Source organism: Branchiostoma floridae, unplaced genomic scaffold (genome assembly GCF_000003815.2).
Source record: "Branchiostoma floridae strain S238N-H82 unplaced genomic scaffold, Bfl_VNyyK Sc7u5tJ_1589, whole genome shotgun sequence".
Lineage (NCBI taxonomy): Eukaryota > Metazoa > Chordata > Leptocardii > Amphioxiformes > Branchiostomatidae > Branchiostoma > Branchiostoma floridae.
The window spans coordinates 96,096-121,175 of NW_023365782.1; the positions used below are offsets into that span (position 1 = coordinate 96,096).

The following is a 25,080-nucleotide window of genomic DNA, read 5'->3' on the forward strand; positions in this document are numbered from 1 at the left end:
ATACTTTCCTCTCACTTACTGCTGCAGGGCAATAGTAATATATGGGTTTATGACATACTTTAAAAGTTTAAATACATTTGGGACTAAATTGCTATCAGTGACACCTGGCTGCAGTATGAAGTAGAACTTGTTATTGCCCTGAGGAAGATGAAACATTAGCTATACATCATTACATGTGATTGTAGCCGAGGTGTCATCTTTCTAAGCTCACTCCACTCTCCCAGGCGAAGGCAACCATTGAGACAGTGGAGTAAAGCTAGTACTGTGATAATTGTACATAACATTATAAATAAATCTTGGTTGTGAACCTTGTTATCCACAATCATGAATTATTAAAAAGTAGGTGGATACAAAATGTGAAAAATTACTCTTATCCACAATAGTATAAATAGCATGACAGATGACACGTACTGTAACTATCACTTAAACGATCAAAATGAGACAGTGAGGTCTATAAATTGTTGATGCCAATGTCATTATTGGCCAGTCGCAAAATCTATCAATCAATACATTTTGTAAATTCACAAATTATGATCCACATAAATAATGACGAAAACCAGCCATGTCATTCCTAATATGCGAAACAAAAAGTCTTTACATCAAATCATATCTTATTAGATATGATGGTTACATGTATATGTTAACGGGGCACAGATTATCCTCAACTGCTGCCCCTCCCCCTTGTTTTGTTCTGCGGACTGAAGCTACCATCACATCCTCTTTGTTCAGATTTTGGTTGTGTGTCGCAGTTCGCGGAACATTTGGACAACATTTTCGATCACAAAACTGCCTGCCTGTCATAGACAGCACCGATTACAATATCCCAAACTATAATGATGTCTAAGAATACTAGATTGATTCATAGTTTTCTATTTTTCTAGGGTCAACTCACTTTGACATCTGCCCAACAGGGGCCGTCTGGCTTGCGGTGCTCGTCTCCTCCCCCGTGACATTTCCCTGCTGAAAGGCCTTCAGCGACTCGAAAGCCTTCAGCAGTTTCTCCGTGGTGGCCATCTCAGATTGCTACACCTTCAGCTTAGCGGATGTATCATGCTCGAAGCCGTGATCATTAGAATTATGCAGCTGAATAAAAAATCGTTCGTGTGAATCTAAAATTCACCTGACGGCAGCCATTTTGGACATTTTCAATAGACAGGTCCATTAAAGAAAAGGGGCGGTCATATGAGAAATACAAAATATTAAAGCAAGGTTAAGAAAATAATAACATATTTAAATTAATTATAACTTTTGTCAATTTAGTATTATTTTCAAATGGTCCGAAATATTCAATTTATCATAGTTTGTGTATTTTATACAAAAATTAAAGTCAATACTTTACCTACTTCAGTGGTATATGGTATATTCCAGTTCCATCATGCTTTGATCGTTCTGAGTGATTTCACCGCTACTGAGCAAAGGTACGTACGGTTTACCATCGTTACTGTCCACTTTTCTGTATCTTACACCAGTTTGAGGTAGGATGCTTCTAAACTCAGTATCTACTAGCACCATTGACATCATAGTAACGTACAGAAAGGTCCAATTCAGCTCAGAATCCCTTCGTTTTACAGAAAACGCTTCATGAACGTGTTGGTGAAGAGGTTTTGAAAAACGTCGAGATGGCGTCGAATCCGGCGAAATCATACGGGTTGACTATCCCGAAGAAGGGCCCTCAGAAGCCAACGGCCATGGTCGCCAGACCTTCGATCTTTGGAGACGATTCTGATGAAGATAGCGCTCACGAGGCAATCAACAGATCCTTGCAGGTACGTACGTGCCAATCTTGGCACGAAGTCTGCCCCCCCCCCCCCCTTTCAACTTGACATGTTCTGATGACCTATTTATTGATCAGTTCACCCAAGGAATTTTTATTAAAACCTCCTTGGTTCATCATACATAATGTGTCTTCAATACATAATTTGTGACCATACACTATTTCTAAGTCCATAGCTGTGACATTGGAATGAATATTAAGGTATCACTGTGTCTGACACTCACTCACTCACTCACGGCCCGTAACCTCAGTGGTCGTAGGGGCTCCCAGACATCAGATACAGGAATGTTGTGAATGTGACTAATATTGTGTAGGAAGACTTCCTGTCTTCTTTGGTATATAAGGAGACCGAAACTCCCAGTCAGGAGTTAGTAGTTTGTCGGGACCAAAGATGTAGTCCATTCGTGCAAGGAGGTCAGTCCGTGCGACCGGTGACACTTGTCTGAAGTAAGTCTGTTCTGTAGTTAACACAACGCAATGTCCTAACGTAATAATGTCCTAATGTAATATTGTTCTTAAGTATTAATGTCCTGGTAACTTGTCCTTATCTTGGTATTGTCTTTGTCACATAGCTCTGCTTGTGCGAATATTATCTCTGTGAATAAACTGTATACAAGAACAAAGGATCCAGTGATCGAACATTATTTCTGCTTGAATATATAGATATTTAAGGACGTTTAAAGCAGACTGGGTATCGTTAATGATCTGTAGTAATTAGAAAATGTTTGTTTTCATCTAATTAAAAAAATTGAATTCTTAATAACTACAGATCGTTAGTAGATATCAGTTTGCGCAACGGTGAGTTTGTAGCTTTCATCATTATGCAACGAAAAATGAAGTTTCATTACAGTGGTATGTACCAAAGTGCTGTATTTTGTCATAGAAAAAAATAATATCAGAGGCAATAAAAATGATGACGTCATCAATTTGGCCCTAGAAAAATCAGATTTAGAATTCTTTAATGCCATCTATTAACATTCGTTACGGCTCCATTCATTCTTAATTCATTAATAAGAAAACAGTGGAAGGTCAAAATGCCAATTTAGCCAAACGAAATACCTTAAAACTTATTGTTTTCTACCTACCCTATCTTTCACAGAATGATGCAGCCAAGAAGAAAATCAGAAAGCAAACGCAACTCCAGATGGCCAAGGCGCTGCAAGAGGACGCCAGCGTGTACGAATATGACAGCATCTACGACGACATGAAGAAGCAGAAGGAAGAGAGAGCCGCCGCCACAACCGGACACAGGGTCGAGAAGAAGCCTAAGTACATCAAGGCCCTGCTGTCGGCCGCTCAGCGTCGCAAGCTGGAGGAAGAGAGGAGGATGGAAAGGAAGGTTCAGAAGGAGAGGGAGGAGGAAGGGCACGAGTTTGCGGACAAAGACGCCTTCGTGACGTCCGCATATAAGAAGAAGCTGCAGGAGTTGAGAGAGGAAGAAGAGAGGGAAAGAAGGGAGGCTGAGGAAGAAGCGAGGAATGATGTAACCAAACAGAAGGACATGAGCGGGTTCTACAGACATCTGTTGGCTCAGACCATCGGGGAAGAGGCACCCAGTGGGTCACAGGTCAAGGTCAAGCAGGAAAAGACGGACGACGAAACTGCAGCCACGTCGACGAAAGTAAAACAAGAGAGGACCGCAGACAGGGAGGATAGTGACTCTGGGTCAGATGATGAAAGAAAGAGGAAACATAGCCATAGAAGTGAGCATCACAGGGATAGGAGTGAAAGAGACAATGATGGAGAGAGGGAGAGAGATGATAGACACAGACATAGGCACTCAGAGAAAGATAGAGAGAGGAGAAGAGAGAGAAGTAGGAGCAAGGAGCGGAGTAGGGATAGAGAGAGGGATGAGAGGAGTCATAGGGACAGAGATAGGAAGCATCATGGTAAAGACAGAGATAAAGATAGGCACTCAGAGAGAAGTCATAAGGAGAAAGACCATGATAAACCAAAGGCTGAGAAAGCGAGGGAGAAAGAGTTGTCTCCTGAGTCAGAAAAGAGGAAAAGGAATGAATCCAGTAGTACTAATACTAGTTATAGGGAAGAAGAAATTGTTGAAAGTGGACAGGGAGAGAAAAATTCAAAGGGTGAGGAAGAGTCAAATGCAAAGGAGGAAAGTAGCAAGAAAAATGAGAAGTCTAAGTTTGCTAAGAGGAATGAGGGGGAGTCTGTGATGTCTGCCAGGGAGAGGTACTTAGCCAGGAAAATGGCAAGGGAAACTGCAAAGGCAGCCTTTGGAGAGCCACTGGAATGATGTAAATAATGTACTCTGTAAGCCCCTCTTTGGAAGTGATAAGTACTTCCATCAGTTTATGGTATTGTATTGTGTGGAATGATATGTACGGACGTCTATTTAGATCTTCCCTTCTTTTGAAAGCTTTATCGGTAGTGTAGCACTACCACTACTACTACTATTGGGGTTGAACATTTTGTATTATTCTGAAAACAGACAGGTATTCATTCACTGTTTCTTTCAATCTTGGTGGTACTAGTAATTTTCATGTACTATGACTGGCTTGATAATAGAATTGTTGTACACAAGACTTGTTATATGTAAATAAACAAATGTATGGAAAAATCACAAGAGATGAAGTATTATACAGATAGTGGGGTTTGTTTGTAGGTTTTGCTTAAAAGAATACCAAATTACCAATACTTTGTTATGTCAAGTACTTGAAATGAAACCAGATCCATGAGTTTGCTTCATTGTTAGAAAAAACTTCTCAGTGAAGAGGCAGAAAGCTTAGTAGTTTAGAAACTTTGCATATATATTTTTTTTCAAACATATACATATCAATATCACACAGTTCAGCAGTATCTACTTGGAATGTCAAATGCCTGTATTCATTACTTGCAAATATGTACAAATAACTTTTCACTTCTACAGGCAGCAAAATAGATCATACAATTTGCGGACTGTTGTCGGTACAAACTAATGCAAAGCTTGTGGATGAATTGTTACTTGCATGCCAAATTGTATGTTCAACATAGAGAGTGATCTTTGTACAAAAAACTCTATACACAAAATACAATACAGAACCATTCAGTCTTCTGAACTTTGCCCATTTTTTTCTTCTTAATGATTTGTGATGTTTGGGAGGGGCCAGTTACAGCCCTGGACAGTGGAGTTTGTGTTACACAGACTAGTGCCCTGCTAAATTTAAGGTGAAAGGATTTCCTTACTAGGCCCCAAATGTTTACAACAGTTTCATTTAAAGTCTGAAAAATCCTTGCCATCCCTCTAAGGCCTACATCACATTTCCAGACCGGGGCCAGTGGGGCAGCTTTTGGGAACAAAAAGACTACACAAGATGTAAAGAGATAAGTCATGGGCACTTATTTGTGTTTCTACGTATATGTTTCTATTTTTTGTTTCCGCAAAAAGCCCGGCCTTACTAAGCCGCCAATTTTTTACATTATGGTAATTCATCTAATGGCTCGGAAAATCCCATCCCTCTACATGATGACTACTCCAGTGCAGAGTCAGCCAGATCTGCCAGTACTGTCTCCTCTCCTGGGTCCTGGATGGTCAGGTCATCGTTCAGCTGCCACACACGGACATCACCTAACTCATCACCTGTGGCCAACAGCTGACGACTGGAAACAGGTAGGAAAGGAAATCACTTTTCTTGCATATTTATTTCAATACATTCAATGCATTTATTTCAATACCAATAATCACTTCCAAAAACACAAAGTTGCAGAAGCCATTCTTATGTGAGTTACAGATCTGGTGTGCAGCTTATAAACAACCTCCCACACAGGGTTGACTATCGCAGCATTGCCATGCGATATCACCCCTGCCTTTCCAGCCGCAGAAAACAGGTATTAGGGGCGCCTTCCTTATGAATATCAATGAGCTTGCCTGATTAGTCACGGGCCAATCAGCCCCCAAAATGCATGTTTCAAACAAACGGTATTGCGCAGCGTACACAAAGATCTATTTTTGCGTGATGATAATCCTTATGGGTTTTCTAATTTTGGGCTGTCTTGTTCCAGAAAGACTGTCTTGAATCCTTGTTGAAGGTTGGTTCTGTCACAGCCTGCTTAAAATAGTGCAACATCAAAATCCTATTACAATTGTCACCACACCGTAAAAACAGATATTACAAGTCTCCTACTTGTGCAGGTTGAACTCCAGAGTGTAGACTGGCTTCTTGTCGGACCCAGCTTCCAGCGTGCAGACAGGGTTGACCTTGTGAACCACAAGGTCGTAGATTAGAAGCTGCCCCTCCCCCGTCACCACTGCGAAGACGGACGGTCTGACCGGCGACCATCGCGCCGAGAAGATGTACCCTGCTGCCGGCTCCAGCTCTAGGACTGGCTTGGCCTGGTCAGGAAGAGATACACATTGCCAAGATGAATACTAGTGACTGCACTGTTAAATTATATTCCAAAACTCAATTCAATTCAGTCAAAACTCAGTAGAGACACAAAGAGCAGATGTCTCCTGTGTGTATCTTTTCTTTTTTCCCAAGTCAGAGGGTTCTTAATGTTTGCTTTAGAGGATACATATCCAGCAGATAAATGTGATTCCCTATGTGTGTTTTACATCCTTTTCATGGTAAATCATTGACAATCAACTCATAGAAGGAGAGCATATTGTATTTAGGGACCGTACGATATTTATTGGGGGGGAGGGCTGGTGCATTGGAAGTCTGATCAAAAAATTTTTTGATGGCCCTCCCCCCCATCTCAAAAAAATTTAACGTGACCCTCCCCCTCCACCTAAAAAAAATCAACATGGCCCTCCCCCCCGACAGGCAAAATCAAACGGGTAGAAAAACAACCGATAAAATAATCTTAATAGACGTCAGGGCACAAGGGCGCCAGTGTTCTTGCCAGGATTTTTTCACAGCGTCGGGGCAGGGGTCCGGGGGCATGCTCCCCCGGGAAAATTTGGATTTTCAGACCCTCTAAAACAGAATTTCCTGCAATTTGAGAGGAAAATTATGCCCTCGAGATTGGATGCCGGTTGCCTTTTTTACTCCCGTTTTTTAGTAATCGACGTCTGCCCTCTCCCCCAAAATACGTTATAACTTACTATAAGCTCGGGGAATCAGCAGTCCGTGATCTGGCCCGGGTATTGTTTGTCCAGTCATGTCTATATGAAAATTTTTGGTTTTTGATGCTTCCAAACAGGGCTCTAGCCAGTGAGTTCGTCAGCCCATGGAAAAATCCTGCCAATTTTTTTCCGGCATTGAATAAAGAATGCCTACCTCGTGCGATCGATGTTGCGCCCTCCCGCATCAAATTAGTTTTTCCAGAGGATAAAATGACGGCACCATCATACCTTGTGTTTTTTTCTACTTTCTTTTTCTATTTTGCCCGATGATTTTACTCAAATTTATCATTTATCGAATCGGTCGGGTTTTACAAGGCCGCGCCGTCATTTTCCAGGAGCGTGCGTTTGTTTCGTGCGACCTCAGGTATCCCCGTTTTCGGCGTGAAATCTTTGGCTCACCGCTGGATTTCTTTTGATATAGAGTAGAGTATACCAAGAACGTTATACATTATACGAAGGAGGGTGATCTGCTGCGTCTTTGGCAGTGATCAGTGCCGGTTTAGCCTTGAAGGAGTAGCCAAAAGACGTCCCAACGTGCGTGCGATCGACAATCCGTCTGGGGAGGGGGGCGTGCCGCGCCATGTGCTGTCGATCGACGCTTGACAACAATATTGCGGCCCCTTTTCTGCCGCAAATTTTGTCCTTTTGAAACAAAAGAAATGTTGTAAATAAAAAATAAAGTGTATAGTTTTGGATTCTTCACATATTTACCGCGCACCGCTTTTGTAACTTAAATATTTGGGGAAACTCAGCCGAGCCGAGTGCGTCTTTCCAGAAAAAAATAAGTCCGTCGGCGGAATGATGTATGCCTGGCGCGATGGCGGGAACGCTGGTCCAGGGCAGCGCCACTTTAGGGGACCTAGGGGGGCGAAGCCCCCCGGAAGCTCTTGCATTTTAGGCTATTAAGAAGGCTTATTTTATCAGTTTTAGGGCCATGTCAAGATATCAAAACAAAAAATAGTATAAACAATTCTTTCAAAAAAAATAACATGGCCCTCCCCCCTATCGCAAAAAAAATTAACATGGCCCTCCCCCCACCTCAAAAAAATTTAACATGGCCCTCCCCCCCTAATGCACCAGCCCTCCCCCCCTGATAAATATCGTACAGTCCCTTAGCACACAGTAGGCTGGCAGGTCCTTGTGTTTCTGTGGGTCACAGATATTAGCTATGTTTCTAGTGGGTTTTGCATTATGTATCCTTCTGCCATACATTGGAATCATAACAGAAAAATGTTACAGTATGTGTCTGTCATGATGGAGCTTTGCAATTTCAATCTGGCAGTGTGTGTGGTTCTTTTAAGACTCTGATTGTGACCTCTGCTTACAAGTTACAGCAGAAGTCCAAATCTCCTCCCTGAAATACTCCGATATTAAGATAAAAATTTGCTTTTCATCACATTTTGTACCCCAAGAAAAGCTGCAGTCATCTTACCGGCAGTGCATTCTATTTACACTACTTGACTGTAACAGTGGTGACATGACAATTGAATATAAGATGTGTTAATTATTACCTGTAACATACTGTAGACCCTGGCTGTCTGGTCTATACCACAAGTCAGGAACAGGTTCCTGTGGTAGGGAGAACACTCCACAGCGTACACCGGGCCCACGTGTGGGGTGAACGCAAAGGAAACAGGGTTCTTCAAGGGGACTGACAACTGGATATGAGCTGGAAATATGGAAAATAAATGGTAAACTGTTTCAATCTGTGAATAGCTTCATTTTGCTAGTGGGATATTATATTACAAAGAAAATAGAGTTCTTTCAACACAACCTAGAGAAAATTTACCAGGTCAATGTCTCGGTATCTCCTTACCTTCCCTCTACTGGGCTGGAATAGACTCTACTACATTTTGTGCTCCTTGCCACCTGGTGGTAGCCTGGGTACCATCCGGATAGTAGTTCGCTCCTACGTTCGCTTCTGCTATCTGTCTGGAGATGTGCGCATTCAAACCGTTTGGTGGTAACGTCAGTTAATGAGCAAATCTAGGAATAGGTTCTAGAGCGCTTGTTCGATGACAACAGGCCTCCAACGAGCGGGCGGAGGGCTTGTCCGGTGTTGGAACGTCTGTTCGAACGAGCGCTTGAATCCATTCCATATTTCGCTCATGTGTAGGGACCAATCAGCGCCTGCTTCCAAACTTTGGACGATTCCAGACGTTGAGATGGTCCGCGTTCCCAGACGGAAACACAGAGAAGCGACTGTATATAGTGTATAATGAATGTCAGAGCTAGAAGAAACTGTATATAGTATATAATGAACGCCGGAGCGAACTACTTTCCGGATGGTACCCAGGCAAACTGGTGGTGTATCAGCAAAGATGTGGGTCCCAAATGTGGCTGAATCTACATGAATGCCCCCTTTGGTCTAAATTCATGACTGGTGTGGATCTTTAATGCTCAGTAAAACTTGTGCAAGCAGCGATCTCTACATCATAGAGGACAACATGTTTTGGTGTTTGACCCCGTAAATAATTTTTCCCATTGACACAAGCATTAAGAATCCTGTCTGTAGTGACCCACTGTCCACATAGACCAGATTTTACCAGTCTCATAGTGGTCTTCTCTGGTAAATTTGGACTGTATCTTTACCATTTATGTGTTCTCCCTTCTAGCAAAAGTATTATCATGTCTAAGACTTACTAGCAGCAACACGATCAGATGAATTCATGGAACACTTGAAGACACCGCCTCCTTCTGATCCTACAACAAATAGTGTCTTGTCTTCATGGGTGTAGGAGATAGCAGTCACTGAAAAGCAACAACATATAACAGTGGTCAAATTTATTGAAAGATATTTAAGTATGGGTACTGCTAAAAGGAAAGATGAATCATTGGCTTTGGTGTAACAGGCCAAAATATATACCTGAAAACAATGTCCCCTTGGTGCATTATGTCCAGGGGTATATTGTGCCCTGGTACACCTGTACTCTAGGTTTAATAATGGGAAATGATAAGACAAGAAATATTTACCTCCCATCTCTGCATCAGGCCTCAACCTGCCTTTCCTCATACTTCTAGGCATGCTTTCTGCTAACAGGAGGAACCTAAAAACATGAACATGGTTAAGGTTTGCTTCTTGATTCTAGCTGCTTAAAGTTTTAACAATTCAGAACTAAATCTAACAAAGGCAACTGAAAGCAATAGTCAACCTGTAAAAAATATATCAATGAAATGAGCTTTAAGAATGAGGATATAATACAAATTTACAATTTCATGTAATAAAACTATTCAATGTGTGCATGTAGTCATAAATTCAAGCACTGAGAAGGTTTAATAGTTCTAGTTCATGGCCTTGAAGTGGTGCCTTGCTTTGAACGAACAAACCCATTACAAAATTGGTTCTAGAAGAGAAGCTTTTTTGCCTCCAGATAAAATTCACATGACATTGTACAAATCAAATCAACACAAAATGACATAGCAGGCTCTCTGGGCCTTTTTGTTTAGCTCATGCCGGTAATACACTTTTGCTGGCCATTTCTTTTTGTACAGGGTCATTTGTGCTGCAAGCAGGAAGTACAAAAAGAAATAGTCAGCAAAGATGTATTATGAGCACACAAAAAAATACGAAAAAGGCCCAGAGAGCCTGCTATGGATGCTAATGTTGATGAAGGAAACCCAGAAGTGGACGTGGAAATGCCAGAATCTGTAAATCCCCTTGGTAATAATCACATTCCCAATCTGAGGGAGTTTTTAAGGCATGAATAATTCACACTGTTTCTCTGATGAGCTTACAGATTAACCATGCAAGTTTCGGTGTCCCTTAGGATCCTCATTTATTCATTTCAATTAGGTCTTAGAAAGCAGTTCATCCGGTCTGAAAACTGCAGTGAGTACCATTTGCATGTTTTCCGATTCAGGCCCTATGCTGAGAAAGAACACCTATATAGATTCAAACAAGTATTTTAACATAGCTTCATGCAGTTAGGGACATTCCTTCAAATTGTATTACCCCTTCCCCACCTACAATGAAATTGAGTCTATGCAAAAATGAATGCAAAATAGCATCTGAGTGTATGCAATGTGAGCTAGTGTTCCCTTAAACTTACCCATCCAATAGTTTGATTTCCTTTGTCTGTGGAGAAGCCTGCCACACAAGGATCTTCCCATCTCCACTGATACTGACAAGCTGGGGAAGAAAGAGAATAGTAAGGTCTCGGACCGGAGTTTCTTTTACGATTTCGGAGGTTGGGAACTCCCCACCTCTTGGCCACAGGCAGGATTACTAACTACTGGAATATGCATAACACACAAAGAGTTTTATGTTTTTATATTACAAATTTCTAAATCATCCCTCTATAAACCCTTTCAACAGAATTACAGCTTGAGAAAGACATACATATACTGTAAATTCACCTTGTATTTGTTTTTGCCTTTGCCCTCAGGATCAAGAACCCAGACGACCCTTGACACAGGATCCCTGTGAGAGTCGTCTTCAATGCCTGATGATGCCAGAAAGGGGTTGTCAGGCTGACTCAGGTCCCACAACTGTACCTCGCCTGATGAGGAGACATATGGAGTCTTTTTCCGTACCATAGACAACTGGATTATAGATTTATATTCATAATTTATACTGGCAGTGAGTGTGCATGCTTGTGTGTGTGTGTGTATGTGTGTTTTCCTCTGTATTTCTGCAGTGAAGCTTCTGTATGAGTAAAGTTTACCATCTCTGAATGCCTCGTCTCAAAGTGTTGAAGGATGAATCACTAGAGGCCAGAGTTTGAATGGGTAAATACATCACATTGTAATGACCAATCATAACTGTGCACAGGCAACTAGGTTATCGTTCTGAGTACCTTACCATTGAAAGTTCCCCCTGCAATGAATGCTGGGACCTCGGGGTGGAACGCCACACACATCAGACAGCTCTACACAGAGACATACAAGACAACAAACCATTAAGTATCTGGTAACAAACTTATCTTTCAAATCTTCTACCTCCAGGTACTATTTTGTACTGTTTTGTTTCGTTTCGTTATGGTGGGCCCTTGGAAATCAGCTCTCAAAAGTTGAAGGGGCTACCAACCTGTTTTGAGATGAACAAATAAGTAAATAAAATAGATATCATCATTGTTGTTAAAGAAACCTAGTGCACTGAGCAAAGCTTAGAAGTAGAAAAATGCTTTCTGCAATATAGATTGGCACATGGCTGGTTTTGACCATGGTGCTGATATAACAGTGTTATCAGACATCTCCCTTCCAACTGAAAGCACTACTCACTCCAATAATCCAATAATTGATTCAGAGCATAACTTATATGTATGAATATTGTTCAAGTAGTTAACTATCATTATTTTTCCTAACTGTATCTTAAATCACTGGCCAACAGTCCAGTTGTACTTGTGCAATACTCACAGAAACATCCACAGCAACATCTGCCTTTTTTGGGTTGATGTTTTTCCTGTCCACATTCCAGGTACAGAGGAGGGACTGGAATGAATGATAAACAGAAAATCATCATATTGAGTTAAAAGGCAAAATCTCCAGTCAGATTAATATTTATAACTTATTTCCAACATATTTGCATTGGTAAACTTTGTGAAAGAAATTAAGCCCTTGTGAATTTTGCTGTGCAGTGTAATAGAAAAAGTAGATTCGACTCATAATGTAGGAAAAAGACAGTGACGTTACTTTTTACAATACATTCCTCTAACGAGGGATCCTGACCAGTCTTACTTTGTGTGTGCACCAGTCTTCATGGTCAAACCTGCCGTATGAGACAGCTACTGTGGAGCCAGTAGAGTTCCAGGAGAGACCTGTCACATTCAGCTGGGGAAACACAGAAAATATGGCAATCAGAGATGGCAGACTTCACACCCTTACCCATACCTGTCACATTCAGCTGGGGAGACATATAAAATGGCATTATGAGATGGCAGACTTCACCCCCTTACCCATATACATGTATACCTGTCACATTCAGTAGGACAAACACACACAACTTGGCAAACAGAGAGGGCAGACTTCACCCCCTTACTAGTAACCTAATGGCTATGTGACCCTTCTAGTCTCACAAGACTAGAATACATGTGGCAGCACTGAGGATGTATGGCAATAGTGGAAATCATACAGAATAATAATCAATATTTTTCATGCAAGTTATCAGCTATAGGGCTGACTCACACCAACCAGATAGACATAATCTGTTAAGTACAGTAGACAATACACTTACTCCAGGCTCTAAGTCTGCATGACTCAATGTGTGGACACAGGTCACTGTTTTGGTTTCTTCATGCCAGTTTACATCATAACCTGTGAGAAAAATCATAAAAAGATTACAGTACAGGCAATTGCATGAATTTAAAAACTTGATGAACTCCTCACAATCATACCCAATTCTTGCCCTCCAAAACTTTACAACATTTTTACAGTTTGAAGCATTACTGATTATATTGAATTTAACCTTAGTCTAAGTTTTTTTAATCTTTTACCATTGTAACTGTACATGACATAATCCATGGGTTAACATTAATAACAGTGTGTTTACGGATATCAAGTTGATGTACGGTGATTTCAAACTGGGATATTTGTAAAATATTGCAGTTTGAAACCACCGATTGCTAAATAATTACTGTCTTTAAAAACAATATTAGGCTACCCTGTGTATAAAGTTGAACTAGCATTAAATGTGGTCTTCCAGCATTTGACCATTATTTTCCTGATGCTCCAATGTGTTAGAATAACTAGATGCTTACCATCAAATGCATGGCTGTGTAAGTTCTTCTCCAGTTGTTCATGTAGCATAGGTTCTACTCTCTCCAGAAAATCTTTCAGCTCCTGCAATAATAGACATTTGTCAACATGTTATTATTAAAACTTTATAAGTATGCAGATCCCTGCAAATGTAATCCATGAAAACGCCGAAGATCACACTCAAACACACACACGCCATGCCTGTGCTAGTTATTTGTGCTCTCCAGTCAGTTTGAATTCAAGCTGCAGGCAAATCTTAAAAAAGATCAGTGAGACAGATCAGTGAGAAATATGCTCTTGAGCATCACACAACAAAACTGCCCGTTGTTCTTTTTGTAAAGAAGCTGTAGAAAATAGTGGCAAATCTATGAACCAAGTATTTAATCAGTGCAGTATTTTCACATCAAAATTTAGTAATTTGTTTTAAGAATTGACTGTTGCAAGCTGCAAGAGCGCCATAAAAAGGCATTCACCTGATACTCCTGGAAATGGAAGTTGCATTGAGATGTTAGGATGGCGTTAGTGTTGGTCATAGTCATGGAAAAAACAAGTGGACAGATACAAAACAGAAATGACACCAAAGAAAGTAGCTTTACTAAGTTTTGCTACAAAATATTAGTATGGACATGAAGCAGATATGAACAATATAATATCACCATTATGATTTATTACTATACAGTCAAAAGATATCTAAATCATAAAGTGAATAATCTAAATCATAAAGAGAACCATATACTTATAGGGAAATTATATATTACAAGAAAGAAGGCTTACCACAGGACACAAAATCAAAAAGACAGTGACAATTTGATAAGATTGAATCTTTATCTAGTTCTTTACATTTAAGTTGTACAAGAAAACCATCATTCAGTGCGATACTTACGTACAATAATTAGAATTATTCTTTTTGTAGTCTGTAATCTCATCAGTGACTAAGTTTATGCAATGTTAACACAGTCATGTTAATACTCACTTGTGACTTATCGTTGACGAAGCGGTATGGTGTTGCTTTTTCATACACCTCATCTGTCTGGACCTAATGGTCAAGAAAGAAAGGTTAGAAATAGAATCCTACTCTATGCTTGGGCCACACAGTTGTACAGGCTTTATAGTATTGTACAGTAGAAGTGTATTGTATCAAGTGCTAAGTGCAGTTGCAGAAAGTACATTTTAAAAGTCTTTGGTACAACATAGACTGCAAGGCGCATACTCTACTCAGTGCCCACTACTTGTAGTATAGTGCATGCCATCATTTCCTCAGTCTTCAATGGGACTTTTCACTTGTCCCGAAGTTGTCCTATCGGGCAAGCACATAAAAAATTACTCGCCCGAACCAATTTTTCACTTGCCCAAAATTCAAAGGTCACTTTTATACGCATTTTCACTTCCAGCGATGAATTCTTATTATTGCCTCTATTTTTCTATGTTGACCATTGCTTGATGCCATAACTGTAAGAAGTAATACTGTAAATGCAGAAACTTTGTGGTGGTTTAATGTTCGTGGTTCTCGCGGTGGCCACTTAACCACAAATTTAAGACCACCTTGAACATTTTTCCATGGCAGTAAGAGACAACAATGTATGGTGCTACTGCCACTTTTTCCCAATACCGCAAAATGAAATCCCCACAAACTTAAACGCATTTACAGTAAGTAAAGCAAAATCTCACTCAATGGAAAAATCCTACTTGCTCGATCAGGCATGTGGGGTAGGTCATGCACTTGTGCTATCAGCACTTTTACTTGCCCTGGACAATAGGGCTATGGGTTCAGTAAACATCCCGTGTGCACTTGCAGCATGCGCATGCGTCCTCACCTCTATTTCGTGCCTGTCTATGCTCTGAGCTGCCACATCATTGGTGATGATCTCACTGGTCTGGGTGCTGCTGTCACGAACACGCCTGACAACAGCAGCGAGAATCAAACGAAGTGTATAAATAAAATATGTAATTTAATATTTTTAATTGTTTCTAATAACTATAAGTAATAGAGCAGAGTCTAGTAACAGATACTATAAGGCTTGATATATCCATGATGCTTTTATTTCTATACTTTTTTGGCTTTCCATCTTGAATCACAAAAACTGTTTCAACTGCAAACTTCTTTTTATTCTTTAAAAATTGACAAGAACTTATTTTCCCCTCCTACAGCACACTCAAGTCACGAAAATAGATGAAGTTACAGTAGATTATTGTTCATTGAGTTGTGAGCATGCAAATTTATTAGGGTATGTGTACAAAGCCATACCAGACACCATGACTAGTATCTTTATATCCATATGAAGCCAACTAACTGTGTAATCATTCTTGAACTATTTGGGGTTTGATGGTTATATAACAGTCTTGTGAGTCACTTTTCATCATTTGTGAAAGAGTCATGATACTTGTTATGACCTAACAAATTCAGCAGGCGATAGAAATCAGAATCAAACTATCAATGTTACTGCGCATCCAAGTGTGGCTTTTTGTTGTTGTTTTTTTACTGTAGATCCTGAGAAATGTGTAACTGGGCAAAGTAAATTATGACACGTCACATATGTGTTTGCATCATCGTATTTTTAAGTTGCATTTATTAATACTGCACTGTTCCAAACACAAACTTAAAACACTGCAAAACACTCTCTTCCAAATTCCAAGTCCTGACAAAATTATAATGCCCCCGAAAAACCAAGGAGGTTAAAAAAACTTGGAAAAAACAAATAATGAATTTACATTAAAGTTTTTTGGTACAAAACTGCAGTTCAGATATATAAAGTTATTAAAAATATGTGCATGGAGATTATGTCAAAATTGTCAGTGTTGACAACAAAATTACCTAGGCTCCAAAACAAAACAACATTCTCTGCACAACCATAAACTAGGTTTTAGGAGGACCGTCCAAAAATCACTGTGAATACCTCCGTCAAGGAGGTAACTAAATAACAGCACAAACTTAAGAAGTGAGCACCTTTCTTTCTTCCATGACGACTTGAACTCGATGGCATCTAGAGTTTCGTCAGAAAACATTTCAAACGTTTGCGCGGATGCCTGAGGGCCTCAAACACCTGTCCACCTGCTCTGCACGTGAATCTACCTCTGAAGGTGCTTCAAGAATGCAGTACCTGGAGCGAACCATTACACATCAGGGGAGTCTGGGCATTTCAACTTTTTTGTTTGCTTTGCATTTCCTACCAACGTGACCTAGAAGAAATCCATGAGTCAAAATATTCACTATATAACGAACTTTGAATCTATTCCGGAGGGAAGTGAAAGTTAGTCATGAAATTTCCCGTCGCATTCTTGGGTTCCGGTTTTGCCCGTGATGACGGTTTTACCCACCCTCACTATGACTCACCAATTTCCTAAAATAGGGCGATCTACAGTAACACTAATTCACATTCGGGTGCATCTTTCGTTTTTCACATATTAGCTCATTTCCAAAAATAAATAAAACTAAATTTGTTTTTCTGTTATATAAAAGTATTGTAAAGCATCTTTGAGTCTAGATTATTATATGAATTGGCCAGAAATTGTGTATTTTAATCATTTTTAATCAGGACTTCTTGCGAATCGTTGCTAAACGAACGAGGTGCTATTTTCTGCCTAGCGCCAGGTCACCTGACGGGATTGCTGAGGGCTGCTGGGAGAACTGCCATTCCGTTTGAGGCGATAGAGGCGAAAAAAGGTTGACATTCTGCAGACTTTTTTCCCATTTCTTGGCGGACTTCTGGTGTTTTAAAGCCGTGTTACAAGCTCTTCTGACACAATGGCGTTGAAAAGAATCAAGAAGGAGCTACAGGACCTGGGACGGGACCCGCCAGCACAGTGTTCAGCCGGCCCGGTCGGGGATGATCTGTTCCACTGGCAAGCCACCATCATGGGGCCGCCGGACAGCCCGTATCAGGGAGGGGTTTTCTTCCTCACCATCCACTTCCCAACAGACTACCCATTCAAGCCGCCAAAAGTGGCCTTTACAACCCGAATCTATCATCCCAACATCAACTCCAACGGTTCTATCTGCCTGGATATCTTGCGTAGTCAGTGGTCTCCGGCGCTCACAATCTCCAAGGTGAACAACGGATTCTTTTTTTGACATCACCGTTTTCATGTTCCTTTCTGATTCCTTGTCATTTTCTCCTTACATTTTGTCAGAAATGTTTGTAGCAGACATTATATCAACTAAAATTTAATATGTTTCCGTGTAGAATTAAACTATGGAATGAAAATGAACGAAAATTGTAGTGGAACAAAATGAAAAGCTGTCAGAGCGTTGCGTTGCCAAGTGCGTGTGTTCATGCAAATTCGGACTTGTTCATGCTGGGATAATCCTATAAAACCTACCCCAATCGTTCACAAGCTTGACGATCCAAGAGCTAATTTTCCCGATTGGAGTTCGGCTGATTCGGTAGGTGAATAATTGCTGTACAAATCAATCGACCCGTGCTACATGATTTGAAGGATTTTCATTCTTAGGGACCGCCATGTTAGACTGAAACAAAAGGACACACAAAAAGCACCCACAGTGACGTAACACTAACAGGAAGTGCGAACTTATATTTTTGCCCTCCATCTGATAGTCTTCAACAGACGCCATAAGAGGCCAAAAGGAAAAATTAAAATCTTAAAATGTTTTGACAGTTTTATTTTTGCTGTGATGTATCTGTCGCCAATTTATGACACCCTGAACATGTGTATTCAAATGTGTATTACTGGTTAATTATACTACTATACAATTTACTACAGTTGTGTTTCACACTCTTCTGACACAATGGCGTTGAAAAAGATTCAATAAGGCGCTACAGGACCTGGAAGCACAGTGGCTTGCTCCCTTTGCCTGGGTCAATCCTTTTTAAGGACATGCTGGTCTGAACGAAGTCTAAGTAACCATGTTTGTCCCACTTGTAGGTCCTGTTGTCCATCTGTTCCCTGCTATGTGACCCCAACCCAGACGACCCCCTCGTTCCGGAGATCGCGCGGATCTACAAGACGGACAAACCGCGGTATAACGAACTCGCAAAGGAATGGACCAAGAAATACGCCATGTGACGCTGGCCTCTTGTACTACTGGGAAGAAAAAAGGAAAAAAAAGGGAGAGAAAAAAAGGACACAAAATACCTGGCAGGGTGTGTGGAATCACATTATTGACTGAGAACTGAAGTCTTTATTATCATACATTTAATGTTACGTAGGTGCAAAGATATTAAACTGTTTTCTTTGATTTTGTAGTTACATCTCCAATACAGTGTTCAAAAAGAAAAATAAGGACTCACTCCTATGAGATAACAAGCATCAACTTCAATGTGTTCTTGATTGGATTGATATGTATATTGACCTTGTTTTATATATTGAGGGGGGAAGCCAAACACTTGAATATGGAAGAATGATGGCTGTACTAACTTTCTTAGAGTCACGTTATAACTGCTGGTCCAACGTCACTTACCTTTGTCAGAATGGAGACAAGCAAGCTGCAGTTTACACATACTTGTAAAGGAGCATATGTAGAGGTTTCAATATTATGGATAGTATAAATGTGATAGAAATGGTAGGAAAAGCTAGGCCAAAGTTCAGAAACCAGACTTCTGTTTGTGAGGTTCATGCCTGTACGCATCTCTCAGGGCAAGATTGGACCTTGACAAGGGAGTTTCCACCGGGGAACTTTCTCATGTATGTGAATATATAACATACCAACTATCTCAAGTTCACAAAGTTTATCATGTCCAACAAAGGACGTTAGTACCGACGCGTGAGGACAGAGCAGCTGATACAATGTGTGTTTGTTAATGAGTAGCTCACTTATAGTAAAGACAAAAGCTGTGGTAGAGGTTTTGTAACAAGGAAAGTCCTACGACGAACAATGCCCTCTTATGCGATTTTACAGAAAATCAGTTTTTGATTAATGCTTTGAAAGTTATTATGTAACCATAATACTGATATTTGGTGACACAATCATCATGACTCTAAGTTATGATGATTAGATACAATCGTTATCATAGTCTAACACTGCACAAGTAAAACAACCAACAAAACAGCTGATATACTCATTGCCAATTTTGTATACCAGTGGGAAGAGATTCTCCTTAAGGGGGCATTGTCATGTCTGATACCCGTTTAAAAATCCAGGGCACAACTGTTTGAATATGTAGATGAAGTCTGTCAGAAAACCATTTTGATTTGTCAAGTATTTTGCAACTTTTCCTAAGCTCAAAGCTTTAGCAAACAATTACAGTATCGTTTGTTGTTTAGTTGCAAGCTGCCTATATTGTTGATTTTATATGCAATTCCTCATATGCATCCCCCTTCTTTTGTAAATGTATTAAAACATGAACAAATATTCCATGCTGTTATAATTGTATTGGCTGCTCTATGCTGTCTACCTCTGTACTGCCAACCATGTTTTTTGAGACTAAATCATAGTAAATGTGCCACACTGTTCTAAAGCAGCTACTAGTAATGTCCATATAGTCAGCACACAGAAACATCAAATTATTGCAGAACTGACTCTATCGTCACTGTGAATTCTATAGTTCAGATTGATATTGTAAACAGGGATCTTTTTTTGTCAATTTTGGACAGAATTGTAAAATAGTCCTGTTTTTATTATAGTAAGACATGCACACTTTTAGGCACTTAGTAAGAAATATGATGGCCATTTGTCAAACCTTCGAATCACAGTAAACTGCCCTGATGTTTTAATACGTGTTAGAAATTGGTTACAATGGTTGCTATAGCACATCTTGGCTACATGCATATGTGTGAAGCAAATTGTGATTATTAGAACTTGAGTTTTCTTTATATTCTGGTGTTGAGATGCAACTAGCAATATCAACCTTACCCCCCACTTACTCCAAACAAGTACATATTCGTCCAAAGTAAGTAAAGAAAGTCTTGGCACTATCAAATGGGTGGACTTTGCAACATGAATTTCCATTCCAGAGTATGTCAATATTGATGGCAAGGAAACATATTGATCGAACCTAAGCTTTTATACCATGTTTTGTGCACAGGACCAACATATGTTTCATTGCATGTTTGCAACTTTCCAAAAAAATAAAAAGGGAAGCTTTTCTTGAATTTGATGAAGATATACCAAAGGGAAGCTGACCACTGGTATGAGAAGAAGAGATGTTGTAAGGTTTGGATTAGGTGTTAATTATGTTGTGCCAGCTGTAACATACTATATTTCCCCTTGTACAGACAACAGGGATTCATCCCTGATAATAGTAGAACACAGGGTTTCCAGTGGTCAGCTCCTTGTGTGTAGAATAAGGTGTTTCAACTGCACATGCAAAGCAAAGTGCATTGTGGGTAACATGTCAAAGGTGAAAGCCCCTCGCATGTAAACAGTTCTTGTCAAGACCATGCGTACTACATGTCCAAACATATGTTTATGTCTTAGGAGCCATCACCTTTGACATATCACCCATGATGCAGTTTGCTGCGCATGTGCAGTTAGAACCATGAATTTTCTTATTGCCTGTGGCTATCCTTCCTCCCCTGTTCCAACCAAACTTCCTGTGCTCCCTGCCAACTCAAGTAAAACCTTAATCTGTGTCTGGCAGTATTTAGTAGACTCTTAGAGGTACACCTTATGATATATGCTCTGTAATAAGTACTCATTTTGTTAATAAACTTGTTGAGAAGGTACTGACTTGATATCGTCAGTCTTGATTTCTCAATTTTTTACAATGTAAGTCTATGTTCATTTATAATTGCAACCATCTAGTTTTCAGTGTAGTAACATATTAAGTGATTGACATTTCCTTGATTATTCATTTGTTTCAAAGACTTGGCACTCAGAATTTGGAGAAGTTGTAAATCTAAAGTTTGGATCTAATAGAATCGTTCAATATATGGCATCAAGGTGCTGAAATCTGGCTGCATCAAATTCATGCCAAGTGGTAAACCAGGCAATTGGAGATGGCAGATATCACACCCTTACCCATACTGCTTTGTGACTAGCAGTGTCACATACAAATAGTACTGAGGTTGTACGGCAACGCTGCAGGCTTGATTTACCCACTGATAACACTTGCAGCTATCTGCCATATGAATAAGTGAAAAATATTTAGTTTAAGGCAAGTCTTGGACTGAAATGGAAAAGTGTACACACCACTAACCTTCAACATATCTGGGGCCAGTGAGATGAATTCAAATTTATCCCTACCACAACTCCAAATAAAGCATGCATTCCAACAACTAGCTGCACCTTCTTAATTTTGAAAAGTTTAAAAATGCATATTACTTAATTCAAGAAAATACGGTAGATGAACTTGATACCCTGGATGTATATTTGGGCATCAAGATAAAGTGGTGAAAGTGTTTGAAGAAAGTGGTACCACTGGCACCCTGCCACCCCACTCCCTGGTGTTTCCTTATCTTAATTATGACTATTTATCAATGATGAGATCTTCCCTGAAGCATGTGGCATTGGATACTGTCAGAGGGTCATTTGTCAGAGACCTGTTACAGCCAGAAAACGTTGCAATACTATATAAATGTTTGCAGTGGTTTCTGTTTTAGTGCAGCAGATTCATCATTAAGCAAATATGTGTTTCTGATGGATTACAATTACTTCTTAGCTGCAAATTTGTTGTGTCAACTGCTAACTTGATAAACTTTAAAATCTCGATTCCTTTTCTCTCATGAAATGATTCCCCTCGCAAAAAATCAATTCACAGCCACTGTGACATTCCTTTCAATCCTAAGATCTTGGAGATCACAACTGCTTAGAAAGAGGCAAGAACCCATATTTGTCACATGGTCCACATTAGGGGTTTCATTATTACAAAACCGTTTTTTTCTTATTGGACCGGTCCAGAAAAAAAAGACCGGATGTTGGACCTATTAGAAAATGAACAGATCAAATGATCAGGCATTCACACGTTTTGGGGCTTAATGGTCGAGGAAAATAACGAGCGAAGTAGAGTAGAGCCTATAGTCATTTCTACAGTCAAGTTTTACAGTCAATAGTAGAGGCAGTTAGCTTTGTAGGATTTTAAAACACCAGTGGGAGTCGGATACTCCACAAAACTGATTTCTTTTTCGGGAAATGGACCATTGCTTTGAACATCGTCCGTTTACAAGTTCTCACATACTGAACCTGGACCCAACCTTTATTCATGAAACTGCAGAAAAACTGATACGGTGTTTGATTTGACTTGTCAGGGGTTGAAAAATCAGTCTGATCTTTTGCGTGTGGTTGCGCCACCTAACAGACAATACATTGCTAACATAGTCCTAAGAGCAAGCGGTCTGGGGGGTGGTCCTGTATTCAGACTGGACCGCCTTGGCCAGTCTACACTGGTCTGCTTCTTCCACCTACCGACCAGCTGCTTATAATGAAGAATACTGTATTCAGGTACATTCTTCTAGCTTAGTAATTGAAAAACTGAATATACTGTTATACAAGACGTTAGTGTGTTCCATGTGAAAATATAATGCAGTAACTGTAGATCTTTGCAAACCAAAGACCTTCCTTAATAATATGCACCATATACAAGGAAACAAAGCCATTTTATTTTCACTTGCCTGCATCTAAATCATGGCCTAAATACATGTAATGTTTTACAAAAATAAAAGACATCTCATTGGTGGGACAATGAAAATTACAGAATGTACATATAATTTGCAGGCATGATGGAAAATCCTCCTGCAGAAATAATAAATACCTCCATCCATGTGGTGTTGCCAAAACATGCTGACAGATATGAGCACATTTACTACTGTCAGTCAGTCAGTCTATAAAGACTGTGACACGTGACCTGCACAAAAAAATTTATGTATACACAAAAGAAAGAAAGGAGGACATATAATATTACCATGTGTTGTTAAGTTGGTGCATGAACTGCAATGCTGAAAACTAATTTTTTATTGAAATGTCACATTTTGCTTCAGTCTGTTCAAAATGCTCATTTGATGTCTACTTGAAGATCAATAAAACACAGCCAGCCAGAGATGCATACATACATACATAACAATGATTGCCAGTATCTGACCAACATTTGAAAATTTCACAGCTAAAAGCTGGAATACCTTTGTTGCTAACTCATCATGTCTAAATACCAACCATAGATTTCAGCACAATCTATGCTAATCAACTCTAAGACTTATAATTCCCCTGGATGCCATAATACTGCCACATGAGATAAAAACATGAACTTCAAGTGGTTTGAAGGGATGTCCAATGCAGCAGAAGCATCTTAGGGAATATACACTTGTTCACGTGTTCAAGATAATCTTGAGAAGGCCTCTATATTAACGATTTTTTTTATATATGACTGTATTTTGGCACCCGGTGGAATTATGAGAGTTGAAGTTACACGTTAAATGGCTTATACAGCCTGGGGCAAAAGACAAGCAGCAATGGGCCAGACAATACACATCCAAGAGAACATGACTTGGACATCGACACTGATTTGGACTTCAAGTTGGCAACTTGCAGCCCAGAATATTAACATTACAGTACTGACAACGCCATCCTAAAATCACCAATTCCAAAGACATAGATTAAACCACCTTGCATAAACTATAGACAACTCATAAAACACTAGTAAGTAATACTGTCATATCTTGTAAGTTATACAACTTTCAGAAGGAATCTTGTACCGACATGTACACATATTTACACACCATTGGCACAAAAACTTCAGAATCCAGAAAACTGCGATATATCGTTAACATTTTGAAATGGTCTGTCAGTTAAGCACAAATTATAACACTAGTTCATTTTCTAACAAGTAAATTCAATGGATGGTGGTTTCAACTTGTAATACTTTGAAAAAAATCACAATTTGAAACCACCTTAAAGTCCACTTAACATCTCTAATTTACTAATAAATGTAGGTGACCCCACGGAAAAAGATGAACTAGAATTACAGATAGAATCAAAACCAACAACATGGCGGACCAATCCACAACTGTTACATAGCATCATTCAAGTACTGCAAATGCAAAAGTTTGCGATGATTTGATTTTGCGGTATGGAGAAAATGAAGTATACAAGAGGTTTTGAGTTTGCCGTGAAGCAGCCACAAAGTTTGTGAGGATTTGACTTTACAGTAGGGAGAAATGAAGTACCGGTATTTGCAGTGGTTTTGAGTTTGCTGTGATGCAACCACTGCAGAAATTTCGAACATAGAGTAATCAGCTGTCATTTTTCTTGCTAAGCACAGCATTTAGCACGGCGTCTAACTTGGACTCAATACGGTTCTGCATGCCTTGCAACTGGTCATCCACCCTTCCCATGATCCTCTCCTCCATGGAGGACAGATTACCCATAATTCTGTTCTCCATGTCAGCCATCTCATGTTCTGTAACAAACCTGGAAGAACAAAAAGTTGTGAATTCAGAGAGAAATACTTCAAACTATAACTACTACTACAACAGAAATGTTTGACATTCTGACAATGATGTAATTACGATCCAATACATACAATGTATACAGCAACGTTTGCATGACAGTACTTTTAAGTACATGTACTTAAAAGTTTGAAGTTATCCAAAAGCAAAAGTAAAAAAAATGGTTGCTGTCAAAATAGAACTGTGCCTGTATGAGGTTGAAAACCTTACC

At 39.8% G+C, this 25,080-nt stretch overlaps 4 protein-coding genes across 5 annotated transcripts in view; 2 read left to right on the top strand and 2 right to left on the bottom strand.

Annotated features, from left to right (window-relative positions):
* LOC118408470 (huntingtin-like) overlaps positions 1 to 1,171 on the bottom strand; it is a 34,522-nt gene extending 33,351 nt beyond the window's left edge. Inside the window, exon 1 of the mRNA XM_035809287.1 lies at positions 893 to 1,171. Within this exon, the coding sequence (XP_035665180.1) occupies positions 893 to 1,014 (122 nt within the window). The 5' untranslated portion in view covers positions 1,015 to 1,171. The remainder of the gene's footprint in view (positions 1 to 892) is intronic.
* A 359-nt stretch (positions 1,172 to 1,530) lies between these two features.
* LOC118408473 (nuclear speckle splicing regulatory protein 1-like) lies at positions 1,531 to 4,823 on the top strand. The gene is made up of 2 exons (XM_035809292.1): positions 1,531 to 1,766; positions 2,874 to 4,823. The coding sequence occupies exons 1-2, from the start codon at positions 1,620 to 1,622 to the stop codon at positions 4,029 to 4,031; spliced, it is 1,305 nt and encodes a 434-aa protein (XP_035665185.1). The 5' UTR covers positions 1,531 to 1,619; the 3' UTR covers positions 4,032 to 4,823.
* Positions 4,824 to 4,981: 158 nt separating this feature from the next.
* On the bottom strand, positions 4,982 to 18,123 carry LOC118408471 (WD repeat-containing protein 34-like). Of its 2 annotated transcripts, none has more exons than XM_035809289.1 (15): positions 17,853 to 18,123; positions 15,350 to 15,434; positions 14,509 to 14,571; positions 13,538 to 13,619; positions 13,015 to 13,094; positions 12,519 to 12,611; positions 12,198 to 12,272; positions 11,644 to 11,710; positions 11,199 to 11,341; positions 10,892 to 10,971; positions 9,816 to 9,889; positions 9,486 to 9,593; positions 8,354 to 8,511; positions 5,899 to 6,107; positions 4,982 to 5,374 (listed from the first exon to the last, which is right to left on the bottom strand). In XM_035809289.1, the coding sequence occupies exons 4-15, from the start codon at positions 13,584 to 13,586 to the stop codon at positions 5,245 to 5,247; spliced, it is 1,266 nt and encodes a 421-aa protein (XP_035665182.1). In that variant the 5' UTR covers positions 13,587 to 13,619; positions 14,509 to 14,571; positions 15,350 to 15,434; positions 17,853 to 18,123; the 3' UTR covers positions 4,982 to 5,244. The 2 variants fall into 2 exon arrangements, with proteins under 2 accessions (XP_035665182.1, XP_035665181.1); XM_035809288.1 differs by lacking the exon at positions 17,853 to 18,123 and adding an exon at positions 16,480 to 16,894.
* LOC118408472 (ubiquitin-conjugating enzyme E2-17 kDa) lies at positions 17,113 to 21,155 on the top strand. The gene is made up of 2 exons (XM_035809291.1): positions 17,113 to 17,580; positions 18,417 to 21,155. The coding sequence occupies exons 1-2, from the start codon at positions 17,278 to 17,280 to the stop codon at positions 18,555 to 18,557; spliced, it is 444 nt and encodes a 147-aa protein (XP_035665184.1). The 5' UTR covers positions 17,113 to 17,277; the 3' UTR covers positions 18,558 to 21,155.
* The last annotated feature ends 3,925 nt before the right edge of the window (positions 21,156 to 25,080 follow it).